Below are 27,985 nucleotides of genomic sequence, written 5' to 3' on the forward strand. Positions count from 1 at the left end.
ATTTAAAACAAATATTTATTTTATTTTGTGTCTTTAAAACACAGTAACTATTTAAATTCAGCCATTACAATATAACATTTTGAAATATTACCAGTTTTGCGTATTTCATGGCAACTGAAACTCACACCATCAAAATTAGGACAATTTTGGTGCAGCTTAATTTGTTCCTCTTTATTCTTGCATTGTTGATTAAACATAAGCACTAGGATAGTGCTGCCCTGGCTTGTGATTAGCTTTGAGCTGTTACTATTTGTGAAGTGTATATCCTGCACATGGCTTGAATTTACCAACACCAGGCTAGTACAGCCCCATGCCCTGTGCTCAGATACTGGGAGAATTAGAGAAGATTACATCCAGATTTAGATGCCAGGCTATTTTTAAATGCTCTTCCTCTCCTAATGCATTTTCCTGTATAATCCTATCTAAAATTTTATTTTGAGGTTCTAGGGTAAGTAGGGAACTGGGGGCTTAATGTCACCAAATCCAGAAGAAGCTTCCTTGGGCTTGAGGTTAGAGTTAGAGCTCAGAAAAACAGATTTCATTCACTGGATCTCAGCTCAGAAGAAGGAAGAATGTATTTTAAAAATCCCAGAAAGAAAAACAGTATCTCTGAGGTTAAAAGAAAAAAAAAAAGTGAAAGGGAGCTAGCAAATCCTGCAGAAATAAATAATAATATCTTTTCCATTTTAAATGATCATCTGGATCTGATGGCAGCCTAACTGTCTGGATCATGTTCCTTCCTTGTTGAAGCTGCTGGCTGAGATGGTTTGGGGTAAATAATCTCATAGTTGAACACTGATTCGCACCTGTGAAGTGGTATTCACTTTACAAAGCCCACTGAGAACTACTGATAGAAAATGCTATTCTACAGTTGGTAATAATATATGATGCTTTTCATACAAAATATCAGTATCTGAATGATTTTAGAAATGTGCTCATTTTCAGATCTAAGCAATTATCAGGTTTTAGAAGGGTGGTCAAAGAAGACCAGATAATCAGCTAATCTCTGCTATTAAATTCTTTGGCCTGGGAAATTAGAAATTCTTTCCTGTACACTGTATGCTTCTCACCACTCTGCAGAGTTAGCAATAGGACACTATGAAAGAGGAAAGTCTAACACAATCAGGAACCTCTTTGCTGGAAGGAAACTGGAGGGGAAAAAAGTTCCTTTGTTAGTGAGATGGAAATAACTATCCAATACAGAAATATCTGTTGCACTCAGTGATTCTGTGAAGCCATACCCAGATAACAGAGTCACCATGCTTTAGCATAGTCACACCCACCATGCAGCTCTGGGAGTTCTGCTCTTTGCCACAATTTTGTATCTACTTAGTTTTCACTATTTTCTGCAGAGGAGCTGATAATTATGAAGTATTTTATTGCATATAGGGGTAAATGTTTAAGAAAAATATCACAGTTGCATGACTGCAGAAGTGTATTTTCCAAACGAAACACCTGATTTTCAGTCACTATGTCAGGCAAAGAGCACCTTACCCTACCTGCACCAAGCATTATTTCAGAGGGTTTCTAACATTTCCTTCTAGTTGTTTTGGGATGTTACAGACAGATCCAACAGGGGAAAAGCTGCACCAGCTGTTGGAAAGAAAATAGTTCTTTACTTCATGTAATTTTTTTGGACTCATTGGTTATTTCTGTCTTTTGTTCTGTTGCATAGGGAGCTTACACAGGCTGTGATGAGACAAAATTACATCAGCTATACAAACATCCTCTCGAAATTCAGAACTCATATCTCCCCTGGAGTCCCTTGAATACAGCCACTAATTATCTCATGGAATGTGTTCTGCTGCAGTGTGAAGAGCACCAAAGTGATGCCAAAGGAGAGACTGCTCACTAAAACCATAGATTTGCTTAAATGGTGTCACTATTTCTCCAAACCAGAAGTCCTTTCCAAGGGGAGGAAAGATGATGTTATAGTCAAAGTAGGGAAGTGGGACACAGCCAGAGCAAGAGCCATTCTTCAGCTGAGAGCTACAGGAGAAGTACAGGGAAGACAAAGGAAAACAGGGAAAAGGGAGTGACCCATCTCATCCAGTGGTAGGTGAAGATTTGAGCAACATATATCAGATTCCCTGGCAAAGCCTGCTGCCATTTAAAGCAATGCTCTGATTTGTTCTGAGGGAGGTGAGGTGTGTTCTGTCCTGAAACCTTTAACCATCCTGTTTTTCATTTCCTTACACCAGGCAGAGAAGCTTCAGTACATTCAGTAGTTGAATACTGAAAATTTGAAAACCTGAGATCTTGGTGACAGATAAATATGTACAGTCAATAAACTTATTATTCTTTTAAGCCCTAGGGGCAAATGCAGCATTACTGAAGATGGAAACAATTTGGTTGATATCACTGGAGACGAACACACTTAAGCCATGTAACATAAATGTTCATCTAATCCCCTGTGACCTCTCAATTATTCCCATGCAGTGTAACAGTGATTTCACTGATAGGAAATATAATTTAAACTTACTGTATTATGTGTATTCTATAAAAGTTTAGTTTAGTTTAGTTCTGTACTGTGTGTGCTCGTTCCTTTAACTTCCTAACTCAGTTGTCACCAAGGCAAGTTAATCTGCAGGATATTTCAGCTGGAGTTAAGGGTTGCAGCAGAGACACTTGAGCCCATTGTGAGCCTTTGTGTTCTTTCCAGTACTATTTATCCTGATGATTTCATCCCTGTCCTAGTGACTGATTATCAAACGAGTAGCCTTTGTATGCAGGAGACAATGTATTGATTGCTAGCTGTGGTGAGCTGTGTGGGATATGGTTATTATGTATCTACAGCTGGAGCTTGCTGAGTAAAGAATCACTAGCACAAGGCATTTGCTGTAGCTTTCCATAGATAAAAACATTTCAGGAATAAAATAGAATTTTCCCCAAGTGTATCTAACATAAGTTTCACTCAAATATTTACAGTTAAGTACAAACATTTTATGAGATTTAGGGAAATTTAGCAGTGTCCGCTGCTGCATATAAAAATCATTTGTCTACTTCTGGATTTTCTTTTTCTGTCTTAACTATAGAAATTAAAACCCCTGTCTCAACAGAAATAAAGAAGTTTGTTCTCTGAACTTTTGAAATTGTTTGTTATCTCCTGGGTAGCATCTTGATTCCTGGAACTGGCAAGATATTCACTGCTTCTTACCAGTATCAATGTTTGGTTTGGATTGTCTGCCTCTGGAATCATGTCAAACCCAACCACTCTTGTTACACCATTCTTAATACTAGACCAGCTGGCCTGTGCTTCTTGGTATCTGCTCTTTTTTTAAATACATGCAATCAGATTATATTGTCCCCCTTTGATGCCACATAAAATCCACAGGTGAACAGCCAAAAAAAGGTTCAGTGTAGGGTGGCATGTGAAATGTACTGGCATGAAGAAATACTCTTTTCTAGCTGGGTTGGTCATGTGATTGGTATTTGGCAGAGAGTCATAGCATGACTCAGTGAAATCTTTTCAACAGTGAAGCTGCTCATATAGTAAACATTCCCAAGCACTAGACTGTAGAGTTTTATTTCACTCAAGTAAAATCCCATTATATTAAATTATAACATGGAGACATTCTCTACATTAAATTAATGGATGCAGCTCTTCAAGTTCTCTCCATCTGTTCTACCCTTTAATTAAAAAACCAAAAAAGCACAGTTCACAATCCCATGATAAAAAAGGGCAGTAGAAGGCATTTGGATGCATAGGAACTACCAGCATCTGCTACATACATGGTCTCACTTCACAATAAGCTGTATTTTGCTGATAGCATCCCTGCTTTAATAGTATGTATTAGTAGTTTCAGGTGGATACATTCAGTCACTCCCTTACCTAGAAATCTTACTGTCCAGTGCTGTGGTTCTGACATCTGGCACAGAGCTGCTTTTCAGACTAAGTGAAATTAGACACACCTTTGTGTCTGCAAGACATTGAACACTGCAGAATCTCCTGAGACAAGTGAAAAGCCATGTTACACATACCCTCTGTCAGTATTTTTTAGAGAGGCTACTGTCTCTACAAGGAATGTATATATGTGTATACACATTTCTTCTGGATTATATGTAGAAAGCATTAAGACAGATGGACAAAATGCAAATATTTGTATTCAGTGGCACTGCCCAGAAGCTTTTTCACAGACATAGTAATGAATTTGTTTTCCAAATATGACTTTTTAAGATAATTTATACTTTGAAGAAAGTGTATTTCAGTTTAGAAGATCTGCTCACATAACTAGCAAAATTAATGGTAGGTGTAACTCTTCACAGAAGAGAAAGTGGGAGTTGAAATGGGCTTGAAGATCTTTAAACAGATACAAGAGACATCTCCTGTCTCCTGATCTGTTTTCCAGCCCATGGTGTCTCCTGCAATACTGGTTTTATAGCACAGAGTGAGAACAAGAGTTATTTTCTTTAACACAGAAGTTCATTAAATAGTCCCATAAAACCAGAAGAACTTGTTTTGGAAGAAGTCAGCCCTATCTCAAGGCTACTGTAATGTACACACCTTTATTGTGGAAATTCTTTCACTTGGTATACTAATTACACATGAATAATTCTTGGTAGATTTTGGTACATTTCCTGACTGTTTTCAGTGGGACACTGTCAAAAAAATAGAGCTGTAGGAACTATGCCAGTGATATTTTTCTGCCTACTGGAAGAAAAAAATATGAGTGATTTTCTGCTGTAATAGATAAGATTTGTTAAAAGAAAGATCTAACTACCAACAGGACAGAGAATACCATTTATGAAAAGTTACATTAAGGGACTTCATGTAGGAACAGCTCCATTGCAAGAATGGTCAATTTAACTATTGTGATGTTGAGAATAATTTATACTGTATCTGATGTCTGGAAGGTGATGTTTCTGGAGTGAATGTTCTTCTGAGAAGGTTCAGATGGATTTTTTTACGATTATTTTTGATAGTAAAATTTGAATCAAAATTAAACTTGCTGGGCAGTGTCCCACAGCATGACTCAGCAATCCTGTGCTGGGGAGTCTCTCTTGAGAAGCTGGAAACTCCCTCTCATTCTGCATGGCTGAGATCAATCACTGCTGTAACAGGCCCTGATTCTCACTCATTCAGTCCTGATACAGATGTTGAACTGAAAAATTATAATTGCTTAAGTTAATGACAGTTTCCTGAAACCAGTTCATCTCTCTGATAATACACCTGATAACTTTATTTAACTATGGAGAAATTATTCATCCAGTGAAAACGACAGTCATAACTTCATTGATCTTTTCAGTTTGTAATCTGAGGAGGAAAACCACACTGGTTAAGTGTACAAAATAACATTGTTATGTGCTAGATATGTACACCTGAGAGTAAATCTCTGCATGCCCCAGCAGCAGCAGCAGGTTAGTACTGGTTGCTGCCTTTGAGTACAGCAAGACTGAGCTCTGGACACCCTTAGTGCCAGGGAGGGACTCAGATGTTACTCAGCTAAAGCTGAGTATGCACTTGGGCAGCCCCAGCACAAACCCAGCTTTTAACCTGAGAACTTTGTGGATTTGTTGGTTTGGGCATCCAACAGCCAGGTGTGAGTAGCACCTGCATGACAAACCTGCAGCTCAATAGTGGCAAGGGGATAATGGGGAATGTTACTTTGCCACTAAGGCTGTCAGGTGCTTTCCTCAGTAAGTTCCCAGTTCCAGCTGAAATGCCAAGAATTTTTGTGAGTGAGATTAATGTGTCACTCTTCATGGCCAATTCACATTCTTTTGCCAAATCTGAGATTTTTGTTAGTCAAATTTATAACAGTGTTTTTTAAAATTTATTTTTCATTATATTTATCTTATGCAGAACTCCAGGGAGAAAAACCAGTTTAATATTACATTTTCAGAGCTCATGAGGTACTGCAAATCATTTGATGTGATCCAATGCAGTGAGGCTGAAAAGGAGGAAGAAAGGAAGTTATGGACAGGAAAAGGTATAGAGGAGAAGAACTGTAATCAGGAAGAATAAATGTTGTCTTTGATGTGAAAAGGATGTTGATCAAGAAGGGAGGTCACAGCATGCAATGAAATAGAAGATGAAAAAATAAAATGTATTGTTCAAATTGAATAAATTAAGTTTTGTTGTTGTGATCACATGGAGAGCAGGGGAGCTTATTACAGCTGAAGGGAGATATCTAATATTCTCAGGATTGACCACTACCTCTTCCCAACATTTTTCATCCTTCCCAAGGCACATATGTTTAATAGATATGATTAAGAAAGGTGAGGAAAGGTGACATAGCTCATGACTGGAGGGATAAATGGTCTTAGCTACTAAAAATGGAGACAGTACCTTGAGAATGAACACAGTGTTACTAACGAGAAAGCTCAGGTTTATCAAGTGCAGTTCTATCCACCTGAAGTTATTATCTTTCTAAGTACTTTACCATTGTTATTATATTTTGCATGTTTATATATTTACTATTGTTATACTCACAAATATTGGGACTGTCATTGAGTTGGAATGACCAGCAGTTTCTGCTTAGGCAATTTACTGTTAAAAATCTGCTTAGGATGCTTGTGACTGACAGGACTTTGTAATTCCAAAGCTCCAAAGGCAGTCTACACATTTTGATATTAATTAATAATTTTGTTTTGATTAATATTAAAATGGCTCATCAAAAAAAGAAGAGACAATTCTATGTAGACTCTGTATAACCCAGCTACAGTATTACAAATAATTTCAGGTTGCTACAGCATGTTCTTCCACTCCACACTTAAAATAAATTTTTGGTGAGAACACTGTTATGTAAGGCTGCAAACAAGATTTGGAACAATAAGAATTATCCAACTTTCCACCTATTTTTAATACCTAAGATGGAAGGCACAGAAATTCTGAATGAGAATATTCAAAGCACAGCAGTGAACCCACCTATTACAATTAGATCTGATTCAATATTAGGTTAAAAATAAGGTCAGGTTCTTATTTGTAACTAGCTATTACTAATAATACACTTGTTAATCACAGTGAAGAGAAATCAGGATCTAAGTGTGCCTGTGCAGTGAACTTCTCCTTTGTCCTTTAGCACATACACAAAGACATTCCGGAAGAAAATTTCCTTCCCCAGACTCTCTCTTCAGAGGAAGCATTCAAGCAGCAGCCAGCACTGCTTGGAACTGGGCTTGAGAGCTGATGCTGAGCTGGAGGGCAAGGCAGCAGTTCAGCCAAGCCATCCTTAGCAAGTTGTGTGGACCTGTTTTGTCACACAAGACACCTGTGACATCTCCAAACCAACATGGATATCATACTAGCATACACTAGAAGTCACAGGTAATCCCCAACTGTGTTTATGCTTCCATCACTGCAAGACAGTGGTAGTGCTATGAAACAAACATACATTCACTGGGCAGGAAAGTGAGAGAGCAACAACTCAAATTTTCTTGCTGCAATTCTTTTTTGCAGCCTTTTTGTAGCTTAACTGCTTGGCCCAGCTCAAGGTGATTATGACAGTAACTGTAATGTTGTATCAACTGATGAGTAAATATCTGGAAAAAAAAAATTAACATCTATAATATGCAGAGAATCTCCTTCATTCACCCAAGTAAACAGGTACAGAATGGCTCCAACAGTCAGATGTTGCCTGGCTGAAGTGTAACAGAATCCCCAAGACCAGACAAGAGGGGCAGAATAAAGGTAAGAATGGCTGAAGTCCACAGTGAACTACTTTGCAAGGGCACAGTTAGAGTAGAAATGTTATAATAATCCTAAACAAAACGCCACCTGGATTTATAGACATTTAATAGGATAGCAGTCTCATTCTAAGGAAAACTATCCTCATTATGGCCATGAAGCCTCCCCAGCTACTTAGCTGCTTTTTTTTGGTTTAATTACTACATTTGGCATAATTCTGTGCACCAAGATGAGGGGAGAAAATACATCCTGAGAGGTTTTAGCCATAATCTGGATGTTGCACAGTGTTTGAGATTTCACAGAAGTGGGCAGTTCAGCCCCTTGTTAAGATGTTGCAGCTTAAAAAACCCCACATCTTTCAAGTCCTGCATTTTTCATATTCCTCAAGCCAGCCATCTGAAAGCCAGAATCAGTGGTTTCTCCATTGGGCGTTGGCACAAAAAGCAAAGATATACATCTATCCCATATCTAACACAGGAAACATTGTGTAGGAATTGTCCATACAAGGCATGTGGGATGTGCCAGGTTTGTGCCACTTACAAAAAACACACTTGGGAATCACATTATCTCCATGACAACTGCTTGTACATATTAATAATTTGTTGTGTACTTAAACATAGCTTATGGAAAGGACTGAAAAACATGAGTTTTTCCAAAGAAAGCGCTTGTAACACAAGCTGTGCTGATCAGAGTGTCACACCAGCAATCAGCAAGCCTAAAGCCTCCAGCATGAGCTTAGCAGGACATTTCACAGATGATTATGTTACCTGTTTAAAAGTAAAGAATTTAAGGATGGGTCCAAGTATCTATTGAACTGGGGTCTCTACTCTCGACTCTCAATGCTTCTGTCATGTTTGGAAAGGGAGTTAATTTCAGCATCTGTTTCCTCATCAGGCTGAAATCATGTATTTGTCCATCTGGTGAAAAAGTGATAATATTTGTCCTGGCAGAGGTGGTGTGTATCAAATATTCTAGAGATTAAAACTAGTAGATGATAGGTAGGAGGAACGTGGCTCTGCTCAGGTGCACAAGGATGTACCTACTGCCCCAGTGCTCCTACCCAGGCTGGACACAGAGTTCAGTGCCACGCTCACGGGGAGAGAACAGGACATAAAATATTTGCTAAATATTAAGCCCCTAACATTGGAGAATCAGCACTCTATTCCTAGCTTTTAAAAGACTCTTGACTATGAAATATCTGTAACCATAGTGATTTGAAAATGTGATTTTCATGGTTACTCTGTAACTTCTTCTTTCAGTAAGACACTGCACTTCCTGCTTTATCTACAACACAAGTGTGAACGATGAAATAGCAGATTTGAGTAATATGTTTTGTGGTATACAAGATGATTAATAATGAGATTCCATACTTTAAAGAAGCCATTCAGTTAAAGTGAGTGGGCCTCTGTTGATAGTGGTATTACTGATGTCACTGATTTTGTCATATACTATCTGGACTCTGAAATTAGTCAAATATACAGAAATAGTATTTGTTTGTGGTGATGTAACATATCTGATATAAATGTATTCTGGTTTTCTTTTGGTCTTTTGTAATAGTTCTGCTTAAGATGACAGGCTTACCTGATTTATTTAAGACACAAAACATATATTTCATCCAGTAGTGCCAGTACCTGAACATGCAAGAGATTACATGATGTGTACTTCTGAATTTATTTGATCAGAAGTCCCTCTCCTCATAGAGGCAGTTGACTTCCACACTAATGTACCAGTGTCTATATTCTTTGCTTGCAGAAATACATGTATTAATCAAGGTTGGCAGCTCTACATCTAAAGGTGGCAGATCATTGTTACACTATTGTATAGCCTTTAAATTGTATAGTTCAGTCTTTAGATTGTATTGCCTAGCCCTTTAATTCTGCATTTAGTATTAAAACACCATAGCAACAGACATTTTGGACACACATTGATGGATAATTTAGAATCACTAAAATGTTGAGAGTCAAGTGTGAAGAAAACTAATTTATGTGTTCCTTACTCTACAATGCTAAGTTGAAAATACGTTGTATAGTTGGATGTGTGATATAAATCTGCATTTAAACACTGATGTCTCATAGTGCAATGGAAATGTTGATGTTACTGATAAGATTACTGCAGTTGCTAACAGCCTTGTCCATGAGTTTGAGATTAATTTCAGACTAGTACAGGATTAGTTGGCACTATAGGCTAACAAGTGAGCAACCTACAGCTGGATGTGTGTAAATATAAGTGCAGTCAGCCTGAGCAGTTCAGCTCTCTCCAGAATGCCACACATGTGACATGTGGGTCCCTGACTCAGGTGTCATCACAGCAGTGTGGCCTCCACACCCCTGACTCACTGGGGCAGCCACACCCAGACAGCTCCTTAGGTACAAACCACACACATGCCTGGCATATATTCACATACTAAATACAACTTATTACTGCCATCTCACAGGTTACAGTTTAATCTTACTGCGTATCTGAAGCCCTGACAAACAGCCAACTTATGCAACACAGCACACATCCCTTAATTATTACATTATTGTACTTAAAAGGCTCAGATAAATATCTGAGAAAAGCAACTGTGATTCTCTAAACTATTGATTGTCATGCTCAAGTCAGGGGAAGGAAGGATCTGATTTCTGATCTACATATAGACAATTCAAGAGTATGAGGATACAATCCAGAGCTAATGCTTGGAATGGAGACAGAAACCAAAGCTTTCCCCTTCTCTGTGAGTGTCCAGATAAACAAATCCTAAATTTCCTTTGCAGAGTACTGAATTCTCCTATAGTGAGTGGCACAGCTTAAGCTTTCAGTGGCAAGCAGGGAGCGCTGAATCATCTACCCCTTCCCAACTGGAGACTGGAGCAAAAAGAGCTGTGACTGAGCCTTTTCAAACAAGTGTTCCTTTCTTTATCACTACACTCCTGGGAACCAATGGTGGGGTTGGGAACCATCACAATTGCTCTAAAGACAGCAGGGATTATTAATCTGTGAGCTGTCCAGTCTGATGCACACTACCAGGAAGAAACTATTAACCTGGCTTGTTTGCCTACAAAACTGCAACTGAAATCCTACCATGTTTTATCTGGTAGCTGTGAGGAAAGCACAGGTTGTGTGGATGGTTTGCAGTGTGGTCCTCAGACTTGTAACCATGCCAGAAAGTCAACAGTTATTAAAGAAAATTAACTTTAGCTAGGCAAATTACACAAGAGTTGATGTTATTGATTTATATTCTTTGCGTGTATTTGCTCAAGACTATTTTGGGAAGATGTACTACAGAGTGAATTCTTGAAACTTATCATTCTCAATGAATGGTACTTTTCCTTCTACAACTTTAAGCACAAAACTAAGGTCATCTAAAGATGGCAACCTGTGTAAGAACGGAAAAAATATCTTGGAAGATAAACAAAACCTAAGTCAGGCAAATCAAACCAAGTTATCTCTAGCAGGAGAGTATGACACCAAGAAAGCGAGACTGACCCGTGAAAGCAAACATTCTTTACCCCTTGCTCACTATAGAATTCTTAATTTCCTTCAACAGTAGGCAAAGAATTTAACAAGTCAGACTCCATATTAGGCAAGAGATGACCATGACAATTAACACACATTAACTAGGAAAAGTCATTGTGCCCTCTTGAAATTAACAAATCAATATTTTGTCAACATTTTGACCCATTGAAGTGAAAAAAATATTACTTATTTTTAAACTGGTCATTTCATACCTTTTGTAAGTTATTAAAGGGAAATATTCCCCTATAATTTAAGATGCAGATTGTAATAAAATAAATAATTCATTAGAAATTGCTTTTGCATATTTCCTATATTCTTTTTTATTGAAACTTATCTGTGTCTTACTGACATATTTTCCCTTAGGTAGCAAATGTCTGAGTACAATACGGTAGCTGAGGCCACCACAAGTTTCCTGAAAAAATACTACCTTCCTGAAAGTTTCCTTAGAGGTCCACCACTAATTTCCTTTACTAAGCACTTACACTGCACTTCATGTATTACTTCTGTCTAAAAAGGTCACAATAAACTCCGGACTTCCAAGATCTCTTTCGGAATAAATTTTTTTAAAGAAACGCAGCACAGCCTTTTTAGCCTAAGCACTACCTGGTGGTACAATTAAGATGGTATTTAATGCTCATGACTTAGAACAGAAAAGCTTTATTTCCAAGTACCAAACACCAGCAAGCATCCTCCACTTGCCTCTCCTCTGACAGACACCGGTAACCGGGCTCAGCCCTTAGCGTCACAGAATTGTTGGGGTTGCAAGTGCCCTCTGGGTATCACCCAGTCCGACCCATCGGCCGGGGCCGTGTCACCTGGAGCAGGGGACACAGGAGTGTCCGAGGGGGTTTTGAAAGTCTCTAGGGAGGAAGACTCCACACCCTCCCCGGGCAGCTCGCTCCAGCGCTCTGCTACCCACAAGATAAAGTTCTTTTTCGTGCGGAGGTGGAACTTTCTGTGTTTTAGTTTACGGCGAGTGCTCCTCGCCCTGTCACTCCAAAGACCCTAGCACCAGCCTCTTAGCACCCGCTTCCGAGATACCTGCATGGATTAATTGCAGGGAGAACCACAAACACTGCGGAACCATCCGCACAAAACCCTGGGAAACATCGCCTCCTGACCCCGCTGCAGGCGCCTGGCAGGCGGGGACCCTGCCCAGCCTGTGCCTCGCGTGGAGCCGGCGCTCAACACCCGGGTACAAGAGGGGCTGGCACCGCCATGCCGGCGACCCCTCACAGCAGTGTCCCGGCTCCCGCGTCAGGGCTGCGACTGGGCGGGGCTGCGCCGCGCCCCTCAAACGGAGCCCCACCGGGAGAGCGCCAGCCCCGGGGGCCCAGGAGCAGAACCGGGCACGGCGCCCGGGCCGAAGCAGAGCCACCGCCGCTGTCCGGCCGGGCGGGAGCGAGCGCGCGGTCATTGCCCTCACCCGCCCCCTCCCCTCAGAGCGCACTCGCGGCCCCGCCCGGGGCCCGCGCACGCGCTGTCGACTCCCGTGGCGTCCCCCTCCCCGCGGTGGGGCCGGGGCGGTGACGTCAGCAGCGGCGGCCATTACACGGTGCGGAGCGAGGAGCGGCAGCGCTGCCGCAGCCGGAGAGCCCCGGGCCGCCCTCTCCCCGCTCCCGCCCGCCTGCCCTGACGCGTCGCGGCCGCCGCCGCTGTGGGGAGCGCGGATTGCAGGGGCCCGCGGGGCGGTGCGGCAGCAGCAGCCGGTGAAGAGGAGGAGGGGGAGGGGGAGAGGGAGAGCGGGATGGAGGAGAAGGTCTTCACCAAGGAGCTCGATCAGTGGGTGGAGCAGCTCAACGAGTGCAAGCAGCTGTCCGAGGGGCAGGTGAAGAGCCTTTGCGAGAAGGTGAGGAGCGAGGGGCTGCGGGGAGGCGGCGGGGCCGGGCAGGGAGCTGCTGGCGGGGGCGGCGCTGCTCGGTCGGGCGGGCGCGGGGCCCTTGGGCGGGCCGGGGGCTCGGCGTGGCCCGGCGGGGGGAGCGGGCCGGGGGAGCCGCGGCCCCTCGCCTGTGCTGGAGCCTCGACTCCGCCTCCCGCCCGCTCAGCGCCTCCTAAAATGGCGCCGCGGCCGCGATGGATCCTCGGGAGAGACCCCGAGAGACCCCCACCCCCCTCCCCCTCCGGTTAAAATGATAAATCGGCCCCCAAAAGCGTGAGTTATTACAATGGAAGTAAAACCTTGTGGTAAGCGCTTGGAAATTATGCGCGGTAAAGAGCTGCTGCTTTGATTTAATTTCAGTATTTTTCATTATATGAATAAGCATAGACACGTTTATAACTAATTGAAGGATAAATTAGCTTTGGGGTTTTGGTTTCCCTCAATAAGGATCGGAATTTCACGAAATTCACAGAATAAACAGTCGAGATCCTATATAACTCCATATTCTTAAGGTGATGATTTGAAAATGTTGAGACGCGGATGTTACAGAGCACTGTGTTGATTGAGACTTTCACAGCTCAGAAAGGTTGTACAGCCAGCCTAGGATAGATTGTGTTTTGGAAATTTAGGAAAATTTTGTTCTGGTAGTATCTAGATGCATTTTCCAGTTGAATTCTAATTCTGGGTGTAACTTTATAGTTGTGGGTTGGTGGTGGTGGTTTTTTTGGGAGATTTTTGGGTGTTTGGGGTTTTTTTTGGTTTTTTTTTTTAATTACTGATGGTTTTATGTATTCCAGTATTTCTGGACTGAAAGATGCAGTATTTGTGAATTTTTTCGGAAATGGTTATTAAGGATCACATGAAGTTATGGATGTATTGGCTTCTAAAGGAGCTCATGTACTTGCCACAGAAAGTACCTAGAATATTTTAAAATTGGAACGATGCTTTCAAATACTGAATCAGGTTGTTTTGGAAGCAAATTGTTTGGAAAGGACTGTCTATGAACTTAATAAAGAACTTGCAGTGATTTTGGCCAGACTGGCTCTTGCTCTAGTACAGATTTTAGTTCACTTGTATTTCAGCAAGTCAGTGTTGTTTCCATTTGATCCAGGCTGTTCATTTCAAAGGGTGTTGCAAGCAAGTGGCAGTGTCACCACCTGGCTATTTCCATGTGCATCTCCAATGACAGTGGTCTAGCATCTTCCTTGTATTGTTTTATGTGAGAGGCAAATATTTCACTTGCCATCGTTTATAAACTGGTGGGTACTGAGTCCTGAATCCCACCGGAGTGGGTGCATATGGCCTATTTTGTGGGCTTCTATGGTAACTTGCAGGACCATGAGTGATGTATAATGTACAAAAAGCTTTCAGTGTACTGGTGGTTTTGGTTCAGTGAGAAGCAGGCATATCACTAGAGATTCCTTACAGAAGAAACAGTAGTTCCAGTCATCAGTGTTGCACAAGATGACTTTTTTGTTTTTTCCCAGTGAAGGATAAAAATGAGCTGTATTTATGGATAAATGTGCAATGCTTATCACCAAGATAATGGTGAAGGGAAAAAGAAAAGAAAACCTTGTGTCTGACTACTCTGTGTTGAGATGAGAGACCGTGAGAATGTGGAAGAGAAATCTGCCAATCACGGTATTATTTAGCAGCAGCCTTCATGTTGGCTGGGTTGGGTGGCTGTGAGGTTTGGGTAGGTTGACAGTTCTCTCAGCGTGCCGGCTGTGTGATCAGCACTGTGCAGAGTTCAGCCACAGGTCTGGTGATGTTAGAGAAAGTTGATTTGTTGCTAATAACTACAGGTGGATTTACTTGGACTTTCTGCTGAGAGTAGTTAAGTTTCTTCACGGTTGCTGATGCAAGGAATTGGAAGTAGGCCCTTGAAGTCTGAGTTTTCCATCTTCTTGTCTCTGCTGTGTTCATGGAAGTGGAGTGAGAGCTCGGTCCTGCACCTTCCACTGAGGTACAGCACTTGCTTTAATGTGTCTCCATGTTACTGCCAATGACTCTCAGAAACCTCACTGGATTGTGCTTTGTTTGGACTGTCGTTTTGTGGATGTAAATGCATCAAAAGGCTGTTTTTCCATGAAGAGTTTAAAGGCAGTGTCAAATATAGCTATCATTCCAAAGGACAGATAAAGACCCAACTAGGTATAAACTGTTGATTTTCACCACATTGAATTGCAATAGGGCTAGTTAAAATAAACAACTGAAAAAAAATTGAGGGCTTTTCCCTTATAACACTGTTTGATTGGATGATCTCCCTGACAAGTATTTCTTGATCTGCTGGGGCTGCTTGTGTGCAGACTGGTATCTGTCTAGTAAGAATAAGCCTAAGGGCTGTCTTGTATTTCAGTATTGATACCTGAAGAACATAACAGCTTTTTACAAATGTGATAATTGTGTGGCGGTCGGTGTGTCCCAGTTACTTTCTTGGTGTGTCTTTCACTGAGCCTGATTACCTGGGTGATGGTGGTGATGGAAACTGGGCAGAAACATCTTTGAAATCTAGAAGTAATTTGTAACCATGAATAATGCATTATACTTTCACAAATGATTTGAAATAATCAACCTCTGAGTGGCAGTTAAATTATTCTAGGCTTAGTATGTGCTGCGTGTTTAATGTTACATCAGTCGAGTGACCGATTGTGTATGCTTTGCTTCAGCATTTGAGAAGTGCAAGTTCTAAAGAAGTGGTCATAATATACCCAGTCCAGTTACTGTTACATGTCAGCAGTGTTTGTCCTGTTAGTGATGAATTGTTTATTGGCAGAGGTGAAAGGAAATTCTTTATTGCCAGGTGAGAGTTTTTCCACTGGCCATTTTGAATGAAAGGATACTGCTTTAGTTTCTTTCCCATACATTGTGAGGGTGAAGGGAAATGGTCTTGTCTCCTCTGTTTATAAATGCCCTTTATCACAGGAGCTGAGTGTGTGGTACATTGCTCAGGAAGGTGGGATGACAAGCTAAAATTGCACAAAGGAATAAGGTGAATTTCTGGATAGAGTTTGCTTTGGTTATTGCAGAAGGTTTCTAGTGCAGGTGGAGGCAGAGGTGTCACAGCCACTCCCTTGAAAACACTACTCCATAATTAGCTAAGTTTGAGTGTGGCATCTCTAGTTTTTGTAGAGAGAAAGGAGTACTTGGTCATATATACTGTGTAGAGTGTTCAAGGTTTTTGACTTGCTAGTAAAATACCTTTCAATGGATAGTGCTGCTAGCCAAAATATTTTAAACTATGTGAAGGACTGATTCTGATAAAGGCATTTGAGAAACCTTGATTCAAGATTTGACTCCTGAAGTTTTTGATCTGTATCAATGATGTTGGTTACATTTACTTTTTGATTTGTCACCATTGCTAATTTCTGTTGTGTAAATGTGTTTCTGGGCCTGCCGTTCTCTGGTATGTACCTTGTTCATGATGTATTTTTCTAATTTCTTTTCCTGCTGTAGAATTTTCACTTTAACACCTGATCTCTTTCAAGCTAGATGTTCTCTAATGAAACATGCTTATACCCATGGCAGCTGTTGGAGTTGTGCAAACTCATTTAGCTTATGTTAAGTGACTTAATTCTGAGAGGACAAGTATGTTTCTGATGAAGCTTTCTTTTTCCTCAAAAAAGCCTGTGCAAAGTTCTGTTCCTGTAATGTGTAGAACTTACATGTTCTGTGGATCTCATACCTGTGTTTTAAGCTGAGCTGTCTGCCCAATTTTTTTTTTCAGACAGAGACACATTTTCCCTTCTGCTTCCTGGGCTGTTCAGGAGTTGCTTTTCTTAGCTGATTATTTTTGGCCAGAAGTGAATGTTTTAAACTGTTTCCAGCTGCATTTGCAAGGGCTTTTCCATTAGCTAGCTTTTGCGTTCCCATATCCATCTTGTATAACTAACCATTCTTCAGACTAAGATGATAGTGAAAATAAATGTTCCTGTCTGAACTTGCTGTAAATTAGGCAAGAAACCTGCCCCAACAGAATTCCCAGGTAATGAGAGTATGGTGTGCCCTGTGTGGTGGGCAGGTTCTGTGTCCCTTCACACTTGGCCCTGGCAGGAGAGGAATGTGCAGCATTGCAGTTCTGCCTTGCCCCACTGCACAGGCTTCTGGATTCTGTAGCAAGGGAACTCTGCTGCCAGTGGTGGGAGGGCCCCTCAGGAGCTGTTCAAGGGGCTCTGGGAGACCAGAGGGTGTTTTAGGGCTCCTTTGCTGCTTTGTTGAACATACCCAGGGATCAAGTCATTGACAGGCTCATGTAGTTACACCTTCTGTCTCTGAAGAGTTACAAGTGTAGTGTACAAAGCTTTTAGTAACATTTAAATGACTGTGTTTTAGATTATTCTGGAACACTTAAAAAAATTAATCATTTCATGCCCAGTGTTCTGATTTGTTGTGGGATTTTTTTGGTGGTGGTTTGTTTTCTTTTGTTTGTTTTCTTTTGTTTGGTTGGTTTTTGTTATGGTTGATAATGAAAAATGGAAATTGTCTCTTTCCACAGAAAGCATTTGAAGTGTCAACCTTGCCAGCCTTCTAACCTAGTCCGGATTTACATACAACATCTTAATGTGCATATAAAAATTTAGTCTTGAGTGTGCCAGTGATTGTAGCATCAGCAGCTTTCTGGTTGTTTTTTTTTTTTTTTCCCATTCTAGTAAATTCTGTAAAAATGGAATTGTGCTAGCAGTGAGGTGTTTGGTTTTGGGTTTTTACTTTTAGTTGCAATATTAGTTGTGATCAAGTAGGAGTGAAAGATACTTGTGTTGTTTTGGGTATAGCTTAAGCTAACAGCAGGAAGCACTCCTAAATCAGAGCAAGCTCCTACTTGAGTTCTGCAAGTTTGAGGCTAAAGACATGGATGAGGCTGCAAGACTGATGTCCTCTTCCAAATCTACCTGTGCTGAGGCCTGCTCAGATGTGATGACAGTGCTGCTTGTGATTGCTTCTGAGCCATTTTCAGTTACTGGGTTAAATCAACCTGCGTTGCCTTTCCCAGCACAAAACCCGAACCTCCCTGTGTCTTTCAGGAGTACACAAGGCTTTGTGCAACAGATCTGTGAGGGGAATTCACAGGAGCAGGGAGTGAATTTTCACACTTGCTTAGGGACCCTTAAATACCACCTGTATTCAATAATGCTGTGGTTAGGTTCTTTTTCTTCAGGTAGTATATATTAAGCTGGAAAATGTTTATTCCTGGCTAAAGAATGAATACTGGAGCTCAGTTACTCAGTAGTCAGGTCTCCAATATTTCCACTGAATATTTTGAACATGCTTTCCAATACAGGTGTTTCTTGCTTGCTGCTGTTTCTTGAGATTTGATATGCCATCCTCCAACTGGTGTCCTTACCTGTAACATGACTCTGCAAAGCTGTATTGGAGTTACTGGAACAAAAGGGTTGAGAACTTTTTGAGTTCTTTCCATGAAGCTGGACTTGGTGGTATCAGGCACAGCTAGTTTGGGAATAGGTTTACCCTATTTATTTTTTTAACAACTTGAATGATTCAAAATGAATACAGCTTGTTCTAAAGAGAGGGCTGAAAAACATCCCCGTAAGTGGTCAGCTTCTTGCATTGCTGTCATTGCTGTTTCTTGGAGCTTGCCATGAGGCAAGGAAGGCTTAATAAGGGTTCCTGACTTACTTGGCTTACGTTTTTAGAAAAAGTTTTTTTCTAGATTATTTTTCAATTTAAAATTTAAGATACTAATATCTTTTGTATGCAGCAAAATAATGACACTGAGTTCTTCCAGAAGGCCCTCTTCCTATCTCCACTGTTCTTGTCAACTGCTGGTTGATAAATAGCCTTTCCCCTTCCAGATTTGCCTCTGAGGGCAAGAACACATCAGTTACTCTGAGTGTGTAAGACTGCTACTGATCTTTTCAAATGGAAATGTTGAGTGGACTATCAAAGTTTCAAATGGTGTCAGTCCTTACTTTTGTAATACAAAGGAAGAGAGTGTTACTTAACAGAAGTTTTCACCTTGCATATTTTCTTATAGACCTTCTAGAATTTACAGGCGATAAAGGAAAGTGATTGTCTTATTTTAATCTTAGAGCAGTCCTGGCATTGGGCTTGCTCTTTTGGTTGGCTAAGATCTTGTATTTAAACTGGTCTCTCTTCTTACCGAACAGAAGAGATTAGAAATGAAGGTGTAGGTGCTACTCACAAATCCAGAGAGAAAGCAGATGCATCCATCATCTTTTGTCCTGGCGAAAGAGTATTGTGCTGGTCAGTGTTTCTATGTGGATGGAAATCCTGCTTTTACTTACTTTGGAATACTAAATAATTAAATGTCATTGGGGAGCTTTGTATTTTAATTTTGTTCCTACTTCTACATTCACACTGAACTCCTTAGTGGATTGCAAAATTCAGCATAAATCGGTTTCCCATTTGTGTCACGTGTAATCTGACTGCCTTGCCTCCTTTGCAGAAAGGTGTTTTTGGGGACTTCATTTATCTATTTTTGTTTCAGATGTTAGACAGTAAATGAAAACACCTTTTGCTTTAAATAGTAACCTCATCTTTTGTCTGAACTTGCTCTCTTTCCTACCCATGTAAAGAGTGGGGGAAACCTTTAAATTGAAAAGCATTAACTCTGCAGAAGAATTGCTGACTGTAATGGATGACTTTGCTTGGAACTGGACTCTCTTCCAGGTCATGATGTGTGAACAGCTAAAACCAGTATTCATCCCAATTAGCTGATCATTGTTCCTTTAGTCACATCCTGTGCACCTTGGTGACAGGAAATTATGGGTGTGGTTGAAGCCTTCAATCTCATCAAAGTATCTTTATGGTAACTACAAATAGCTATTTCTTGGTTCAGGTGGATGTTTCTCATTACAAACTTTACTAGACGGCATGGTGGGCTTCAGGTGTGGATTCTGGTCAGCCTAGGATGACACATTACCATCTGCAACCATGACTTTGGGGCTGTGTTGTCTAATTAAAATAATGATTGTATTTTCTTTACTGAGTTAGTAGTAGTAATCTTTTGATGAGTGCTTCATAGTGCTGCTTCAAGCATTGATGTATAATTCTACACAGACACAGTGAGGTTTGTGTCTTGTTCCTTTCTTTTACGCACCCCAGAGTTTTTCAGGGTAGATAATAGGGCTGAGTTGTCAGAGCTCATGCTAGAATGTAGGGACCTAAGAATGGGTCGGAGGTGTTTCGGAAGAAACACCTGGTATATTCTGGAAACAGAGAGGAACTTGGGTACAGATTAATTCAGAGGATTTTGCAGGAATAGACCAATGGAAATTATTTATGTGAGATAAGGTTGATAATGTACACTGCTCATGAGGGAAAACTTGGTTATCCTCAGCACAGAGTGAGTTGAGGAAGTAAAATGGATGGATTACAGCTTTTATGGCACTCAACTCTGAGCCTTAGTTTGCGGCATACAGGATAAAAATATTTGAGGGAGCAGGGGAAATAAGATATACATCTGCATGCATAAAACCCGTGCATCTAATTAAATAAACTGAGGATCTGAAAGTCATATGGTAGTGACTTTAACAGTCATGTTTTCAAAATTCTTATCCATGACAGTTCATACTGTTGGATTCTGTACTGTCTTAAAACAACAAAGCTGATCTTTATGTTTTAGGAATAGCATTTTGCAGAGATGTTCTTTGCAAACAGAGCCACCAAAGCAGCTTGGTATTGTTCAGCTGGGCCTTTAGATGATGTGCAGCAGGCCAGGAATGGTTTAATTCTCAGTTATTAGGTTGTGTTTTTATGCAGTGCTACTCTTTTTATAGTAAAGTGAAAACTGGTTGTTTTCTTGTGTATTTAAACCAATACTGGTTTTATTCTGGTTGAATTTTGGGATTGCAAAAGTTTTCTCTTTACGGTGAAATGACTGAGTAAGCCAGTATCAAGTCAGAATGAATTTTAGTCACTATGACTAAGCTGAAATGTATTTGATATGTGCTTATTGTTTGAGATTGTTCCGAGTAAAATACGTGACCTTCCACCTCAGCAGTAGTGTTTATGACAGCATTACACTTGGTTCTTCTTATACTCTTCTTGTGTAACTGTCTCACAGCTGTGTTGTTTCTGTCTTAGACTTCATTTGTAATTGGCTGTAAAATTAGCATTTATCAACTTGAAGTAACGTGTTCTTTGCAGGCTTATTCTGTATGTGTTTACACTTTATGTTGAAGTCTGAGTGTGTAATGCTGAAAAAGCAATTAAACTGATTCAGAGGCAGAGTTTTACAACTGTAACAGAGTAGGTTGTTGACAAGAAATTTTTGCTTAAGTACTCTACGCCATGGAAGTTTCATTTGTGGTGGTATTCTGCTATGTAATAAAAATTAATTACATGTTGGAGGTGTAGAGAAGTTCAGGGCTGTCTAATAATAAGAATTGTTAGGAACTGAAAAAAGGCAGAGATAAAAAATAATTAATAGGTGCTCAAGAAAATCTGTCTCTGAATTTTATTGTTTGTCCTGATGATAGGCAGTGAAGCCTGGATGTTTCAAAATGTTGATGTCAAAATACTGCAGTGTTGCAGTATTATCCTTTGTGGCAATAGGTCCTGGGGTGTTTGAAGTTCAGGGGGTGGCGTGTGTGTGTCTTCCCTAGTTCTCCTTTGTCAGATGGTTGGATCAAGGAGTTTTCTGCCTTCTGCTGAAGAGTGCTCTACTGCTTTCCCTTCCATGAGGAAGTGTAGTAGAGCTGCTGGTGGGTAGTCCATTTGTTGGAGGGGAGGATGCTTAGGGGGAGAGTGTGTGACCCGGTGAGTAAGCAGCACCATCAAGAATCAATAAAAAGAGGGAGTGGTACCAGGTGGAGTTGCACAGGGCTGTGTGAGAGCCAGTACAAGGTATGGGGCACAGATACTGCAGGGGTAGGATTGGTGATTAGTGTTTGGTTTTTTCTAATAAAAAAGTGACTTTTTATAGGAATTCATTTATTGTAAAAGTTGAGATGTAGTAGACTACTTGTTGGCGGCTTGTTTTCAGGATGTTATTTTTTGTACCTTCATCTCTGCTGAAGCTCTTTTATCGAACCATGTAGAGTGTTTATGTGCCACTTTTAATACTGTGGGACATAAGACTGTAAGTGAGCTAAACAGTTTGTAACAGTGTTGCGTGAAACTGGTTTTAGAACATGGAAATGTTGGCATCTGTGCACCAGCATTCCTCCACTTCAGGATTTAAACAGAGGTTGCTGTTTTGCAGGTTGACCTGGAACAGTCTTTTCCCATCAGAGTAGCTGTCTGACTTCTCTGTGTGTTTGGTCATGTGCATATCTGAATGATTTAATATTTCAGAAACTGAGGAAGCAACAACTCAGTTGCTGAGAACTCTACCATTCTCAGCACAAAGGCTGCATACCTTTGATGAAAAATGAATGCTGCACTGAGTGCAGTGCTTCAAGTGTGTTAAGAAAATCCAGTGGTAGAAACTTTCTCATTAAAGAGTAGTTTTTTTTAATATCGAAGTGCTGTAAGCATCTGTGACATTCTCTTTCAAAAGAAGAACTAAGCTGGCTAATGCTTTTGAATGTAAGAGAGTATTAGAAGAGGCTAAGGCTGTTAAAACACCTTCAAAATATCCGGTGACTGTCACTGCATTAAAATTAACTCAAGTCAGGCTATCTTAAAATAAATCTGCACTTTTAGCATTGACCACAAGCCAGGAATGACCTATCTTTAGTACTGGGCACAACACAAGTGGAAACTCCCATGTGAAACTGACTTTAGATGTAAATATATCTGCAGAGTGACACCTAAAGCTTTGTGTTGTGCAGGGTGCTTAGCCCTGCTGTATTTTTGCATTTCTTTGCAGTGAAACATTAAATTTCATGAATCTTCATCATTAAACTTAGGTTGCTTCTGTTTGAAGTGGTGACCCTGGTGGTCAGCCAGGATGATGTGTGGGACAGTGACACCACTTTTGGGTGGGAGTGTCAGCCACTGTCTTGTAGATAACTTGGGTTATAGAATAGAATATAGTTTTTATATATTCCCATGTAATTGAGGTAATGAGGTAAAAAAGGATCCTTTTTGAATAGGAGCATTGACTCTTGAAAAACAGGAAAATCTTGGTAGATGGTAACTAGTAAACTTGTTACTATTTATATTTCTAATACCTTCTTGATTTAGCAAATCATTGTGGCATGTGTCTGATGACTGTTCTTAGAACAAACTGTAACAACTGTGTTGCATTATTTCAAAATTACCTTTCTGGTGCCATATTTAGCCTGTGCTTCTTCAGACAAGTTACCTTTGTCTGTAACTTTTATATATACAATTTTTTGTGAAAAAATGGTGGTGAGAAGATCTTGCCCATCTTTTGTTTATGAAGATACAGCTTGATGTTACTAGGCTGTGTTTAATCACAGAAGTTGTTGAGAAAACTTGGGCAGGTTTCTGCTCTGTACTTGCTGGTACCAGTGTTGGTAGTGTTTTGACCGTGTTTTATTTGGGCTTTTGGAGGTAAGATGTTGGCAGGATTTTTAGATTTAATTTTTCGAAATACTTAAAAACTTTTTAAGTTGCAGTAGTGATGATCATTGTTCTATGCTTCACAGAACCATTTTTGTAGAAAGGCTGAAGTTTTACTTAAGATACCATCCTCAAGAAGGAAAAAAAGCCACACAACTACTAATTACTAATATGGGGTTTCATAAAGTGAAAGTGTTCATAAACTGTTTAAAGATAAATGGCATTTAAGTAAAGATAAGCTTTTACCTCAAGTGCTTCAGAGAAGAGCTCCTAAAGAGAGCAGGTAGCAGAATTGGAAGTGGTAGAGCATGCTTTGAATAAAATGGCTCTTCACAGACTCACAATTTATGTGCTTTTTTGTTTTATAGGCTAAAGAAATTTTGACAAAAGAATCCAACGTACAAGAAGTGCGATGTCCAGTCACAGTCTGTGGAGATGTCCATGGACAATTTCACGACCTCATGGAACTTTTCAGAATTGGAGGCAAATCACCAGACACAAACTATTTGTTTATGGGGGACTATGTTGACAGAGGATATTATTCAGTTGAAACAGTCACATTGCTTGTAGCTCTTAAGGTAACTTTCCTTCTCTGCTTTACAGTTATGTATAAAATATATCATTACTGTCCTGACTGCACTCACTGTGTATAATGATTTTCACTGAATTGGTATTAGATGTACTGAAACTGACTTCTTGGTTGTCTTGGTTTTCTAAATCACTTCTTAAAAAAAAATTGCTATAAAAATGTTCAGGTGTAAGCCTAAGCTTTATCTAAAATGAGTGATTTTTTACTTGCCTAAATAGCAATCTTAAAGAATTTGCTTGGAGAAATCAGCTTAATGCACAGGTGTAGTGAAGTCCACTAGAATAATAAATACAACTTGTAATTAATCCCAAAAGTAATTGGGAGTTGAAGATTTGAATAAATTATTCCTTTTTTTCACCTCAAAAGTTATAATTGAATCTTCAGAATGGTTTGGTTTTAATTGCTTTATTGATCTATGGCAGGGATTGAGGAGTGCAAATTCTGTTCTGGGGAAGAGTTGCTCACTGATGTGCTAAAATAAACTGTTCTGTTTAGGTCCGTTACCGTGAACGTATCACAATTCTTCGAGGGAACCATGAAAGCAGGCAAATCACACAAGTTTATGGTTTCTATGATGAATGTTTAAGGAAATACGGAAATGCAAATGTTTGGAAATATTTTACAGACCTTTTTGATTACCTGCCTCTAACTGCCTTGGTGGATGGCCAGGTATGTTGACATTTGACAAAGCTGAATGTTTTTGATTGTAAGGGGAGCTCTTAACACTGCATTCTGTCAGCTCTCATCTTTAAAGGAATTTCATGCAGGTTTTCTCAAAATCACTTATTTTAAACTGTTCTAACTGCACTGATTAATGCAAGTAAACTTCATGTTTCTTAATTCTTGCAGATTTTTTGTCTACATGGTGGCCTCTCTCCATCTATAGATACACTGGATCACATCAGAGCACTTGATCGCTTGCAGGAAGTTCCCCATGAGGTACTGAAAAATAATTTTATAAGCCAATGAGATTGATGATTCAGCATGTATTGGGGGGTTAAGCTCACAGGCTGAAAATGAAATTCAAATCAGCTTGGCAATATTAAAGTGCCTGTCTTCCTGTTCTGGATTTTTTAAAGGAAAAATGAGGGGCACGCCCTTGCTTAAAGAAAGAAACATATTAAGTCTCAAAGAGCTGTGCAGGGGTAGTGCGAGTTCAAGTTTTGTGGGTTTTGTTTGGTTTTGGTTCTTTCCACTTCACCTCTGAAACATCATTTACATCTTACAGGGTCCAATGTGTGACTTGCTATGGTCAGATCCAGATGATCGTGGTGGCTGGGGAATTTCTCCTCGAGGTGCAGGTTACACATTCGGACAGGATATTTCAGAAACCTTTAACCATGCTAATGGCCTTACGTTGGTTTCAAGAGCTCATCAGTTGGTAATGGAGGTGAGCAGGACAGCCTGTGTGTTTAAACTTTGGATTGTGTTCTTGGTCCATTTATTCCATGCTCTTTGTGTTAGAGATGTGCATATGCTGCTGACATGTGATGATCCAGCTGAGAGTCTTCCAGAAACTTGACCTAGACAGTATTCATGTGCTACTAAATGAGTTTGACAGTGGAATAACCTTTATTTTTGCCTTATTTTCCTGAAAACTTACAGTAATATCCCAAATCAGGCTTTGGTACTAGATGTGGTATTGCATTTCTGTGTAGATAAAAAGGTTTTTAAATATGTGTCCCATGGAAAAAAAATGTGTAATTTTTCTTTTTAGCTTGGATGTGTGTTTTTTTTCTTGATCTTTAGTTACTCCTGGCAGTTCAGATTTTTAAATGTATGTCTGGACACTGGTTTTGGTGATCACAGTTGAAAGTTCAGAGTAGTTGTACTGTGTGGACTTCAGAATTACCATTTTAAATATTTAATGCAATGAAGAAATCTTGCATGGAGAATTAAAAAATTAGAATTAAAAAATGGAGAAGTAAAAGGTTGGTTTGTAGTCAGGCTGTTACATAGGGTACATTAACTTGATTGTCATAATTATTTTTTCCTTCCTCTCCAGGGGTACAACTGGTGCCATGATCGGAATGTAGTAACAATTTTCAGTGCTCCAAATTATTGTTACCGTTGTGGCAACCAGGCTGCAATTATGGAACTTGATGATACTCTAAAATACTCCTTGTAAGTATGTTTAAAAATGAGAATTACATTGCCTGTGATTTTAAGGTACCACTTACTTGTGTTCAAGTATGGGGTTTTTTCCCCCCCTCTAAGCTTTTAGGAGATGGAGTGAGTGTGGAATTGTTGGGTTAGTCACATATAAAGTCTTGAAGTCAAGCCTCTGAACAGCTGCTGTTGAGATCATCTCTGTCAGATTAAAGTGAGACTCCTCAATTTTGTTTTGCATGACTACGTGGATTTTAATGACTTATTGTGTGTAGGGATGTGATTTGAGAGCAGGAGTAGTCTGTCACATCTAAGGTAATGCCTTCCTGTTGGTCTCAGGCAGGAGACTTGGAATCTTTGAATTCTTCAGCTGTTGGGTTATCAGCTTTTTGAATGAGATTTCTAATTAAGTACTGCAGCAGCAACTTTACTAGTAAATGAGGCAAAAGCACTGTGCAAACTGCCCTCTTTGATAATAACTGGAGACTTTAACTTTCTAATAGATACTAATGTTCGGCAGTTTCAGTCTTAAAGCTAAAATTAATTTCTCTCCAGACCTTCATGGTAAGAGGAGTATTTAAAATGTGATGGTTAAAAGTGCATACTGATAGAAGTGGAAGAACTGGAACAGTTGTTCTAGAGTATTTAATTTGCAAAGACTCACCTGTGTTTAAACCATTGCTCCTGTAATTCATGGCTAGAACATACGTGAGTGTGAGCTGAGCTCCTGTGTTTTCATTGATGTCTGTGCTCTTCAGTTTGCAGTTTGACCCAGCACCGCGTAGAGGTGAACCGCATGTTACTCGTCGCACCCCAGACTACTTCCTGTAAAGAGATTTTAGACCTGTACAGTATTGCCATGAACCATATGTTGACCTAAAGAAAATGGGAAGAGCAACAGTAACTCCAAAGTGTCAGAAAATATTTAACATTCAAACTTTGTTTTCACATGGACCAAAAGACGTGCCATATTCAATACAAAGCCTCTTGTCATCAACAACTGTGACCACTTTAGAATGAACCAGTTCATTGCATGCTGAAGCAACATTGTTGGTCAAGAAACCAGTTTCTGGCATAGCGCTATTTGTAGTTACTTTTGCTTTCTCTGAGAGACTGCAAATAATAAGATGTAGACATTAACACCTCGTGAATACATTAAACTTTCCATTTAGCTATAGCTTTATTCCGCATGACTGTAGATAAGGGTAGCAGCAAACAATCATTGAAGCTTAAAGAACATTTTTAAAATAAGTACCAAGGCCTCATATTTGTTCTGAAACTGTTCGTTTGTTTTATTTTCAGGGAATACTGTTTAATTTAATTGTATTGATTTTTTTTTTTTTTTTTTTTTGTCTGCACTCAGTTCCCTTTTCCACTCTGCCCTACCATATTGTCCCTTGTAATTGTCCAAGGATAGTGAATTACATTGAACAGAATTGTTTTTTTCTGTAAAACAATGTTACTGCAGGACAGAGCTGCAGTGTTTTTCATAATAAACTTGTGAACTAAGTATGGAAAAATGTCAAAATTCTAATTGCATCTCAGGTCAACTGTGGTTTAATAAACTAACATGTAGCTGGATGGGTTTTATAAACTTGGATAGAAATTTCCACCTTAGAAATAACTAAAACTGAGCTGATTTGGAGTGTGCTGGAAAACTCTGACCTTTTGAATCCTGTCCCAGGAAGGTGCCTGGGCCTTTGTCTCACAGCTGAGAACAGCTTGCTGGTTATTCACATGTTGCTCTTTCCCTCTTGGTGCTCTACTAAAATACTCAGAAATGAAAGAATATAGGTTCACTTAACTAATCGCGTTGTGGCTTTATTTCAAGTGT

At 39.9% G+C, this 27,985-nt stretch overlaps 1 protein-coding gene and 1 long non-coding RNA gene across 2 annotated transcripts; both read left to right on the top strand.

Moving 5' to 3' along the window:
- Positions 1–7,263: 7,263 nt before the first annotated feature.
- On the top strand, positions 7,264–10,816 carry LOC147650364 (uncharacterized). Its single transcript, XR_015276824.1, has 2 exons — positions 7,264–7,434; positions 7,540–10,816. It is a non-coding gene; the product is annotated as an uncharacterized LOC147650364 (long non-coding RNA).
- Positions 10,817–12,432: 1,616 nt separating this feature from the next.
- PPP2CA (protein phosphatase 2 catalytic subunit alpha) lies at positions 12,433–27,959 on the top strand. Its single transcript, XM_086852164.1, has 7 exons — positions 12,433–12,971; positions 23,822–24,031; positions 24,538–24,711; positions 24,892–24,981; positions 25,271–25,432; positions 26,048–26,166; positions 26,910–27,959. Exons 1-7 carry the CDS (start codon positions 12,870–12,872, stop codon positions 26,980–26,982), a joined length of 930 nt encoding a protein of 309 aa, XP_086708290.1. The 5' UTR covers positions 12,433–12,869; the 3' UTR covers positions 26,983–27,959.
- The last annotated feature ends 26 nt before the right edge of the window (positions 27,960–27,985 follow it).

Source organism: Cyanistes caeruleus, chromosome 15 (assembly GCF_971803275.1).
Source record: "Cyanistes caeruleus chromosome 15, bCyaCae1.hap1.1, whole genome shotgun sequence".
NCBI classification, from domain to species: Eukaryota; Metazoa; Chordata; class Aves; order Passeriformes; family Paridae; genus Cyanistes; species Cyanistes caeruleus.

Bases quoted from the DNA above. Each gene is read 5' to 3' on its own strand.
- PPP2CA (XM_086852164.1), top strand. From the start codon at position 12,870: ATGGAGGAGAAGGTCTTCACCAAGGAGCTCGATCAGTGGGTGGAGCAG. The intron at 12,972-23,821 runs GTGAGGAGCGAG...TTTGTTTTATAG, and splicing joins TGAAGAGCCTTTGCGAGAAG to GCTAAAGAAATTTTGACAAA. The intron at 26,167-26,909 runs GTAAGTATGTTT...TGTGCTCTTCAG, and splicing joins GATACTCTAAAATACTCCTT to TTTGCAGTTTGACCCAGCAC.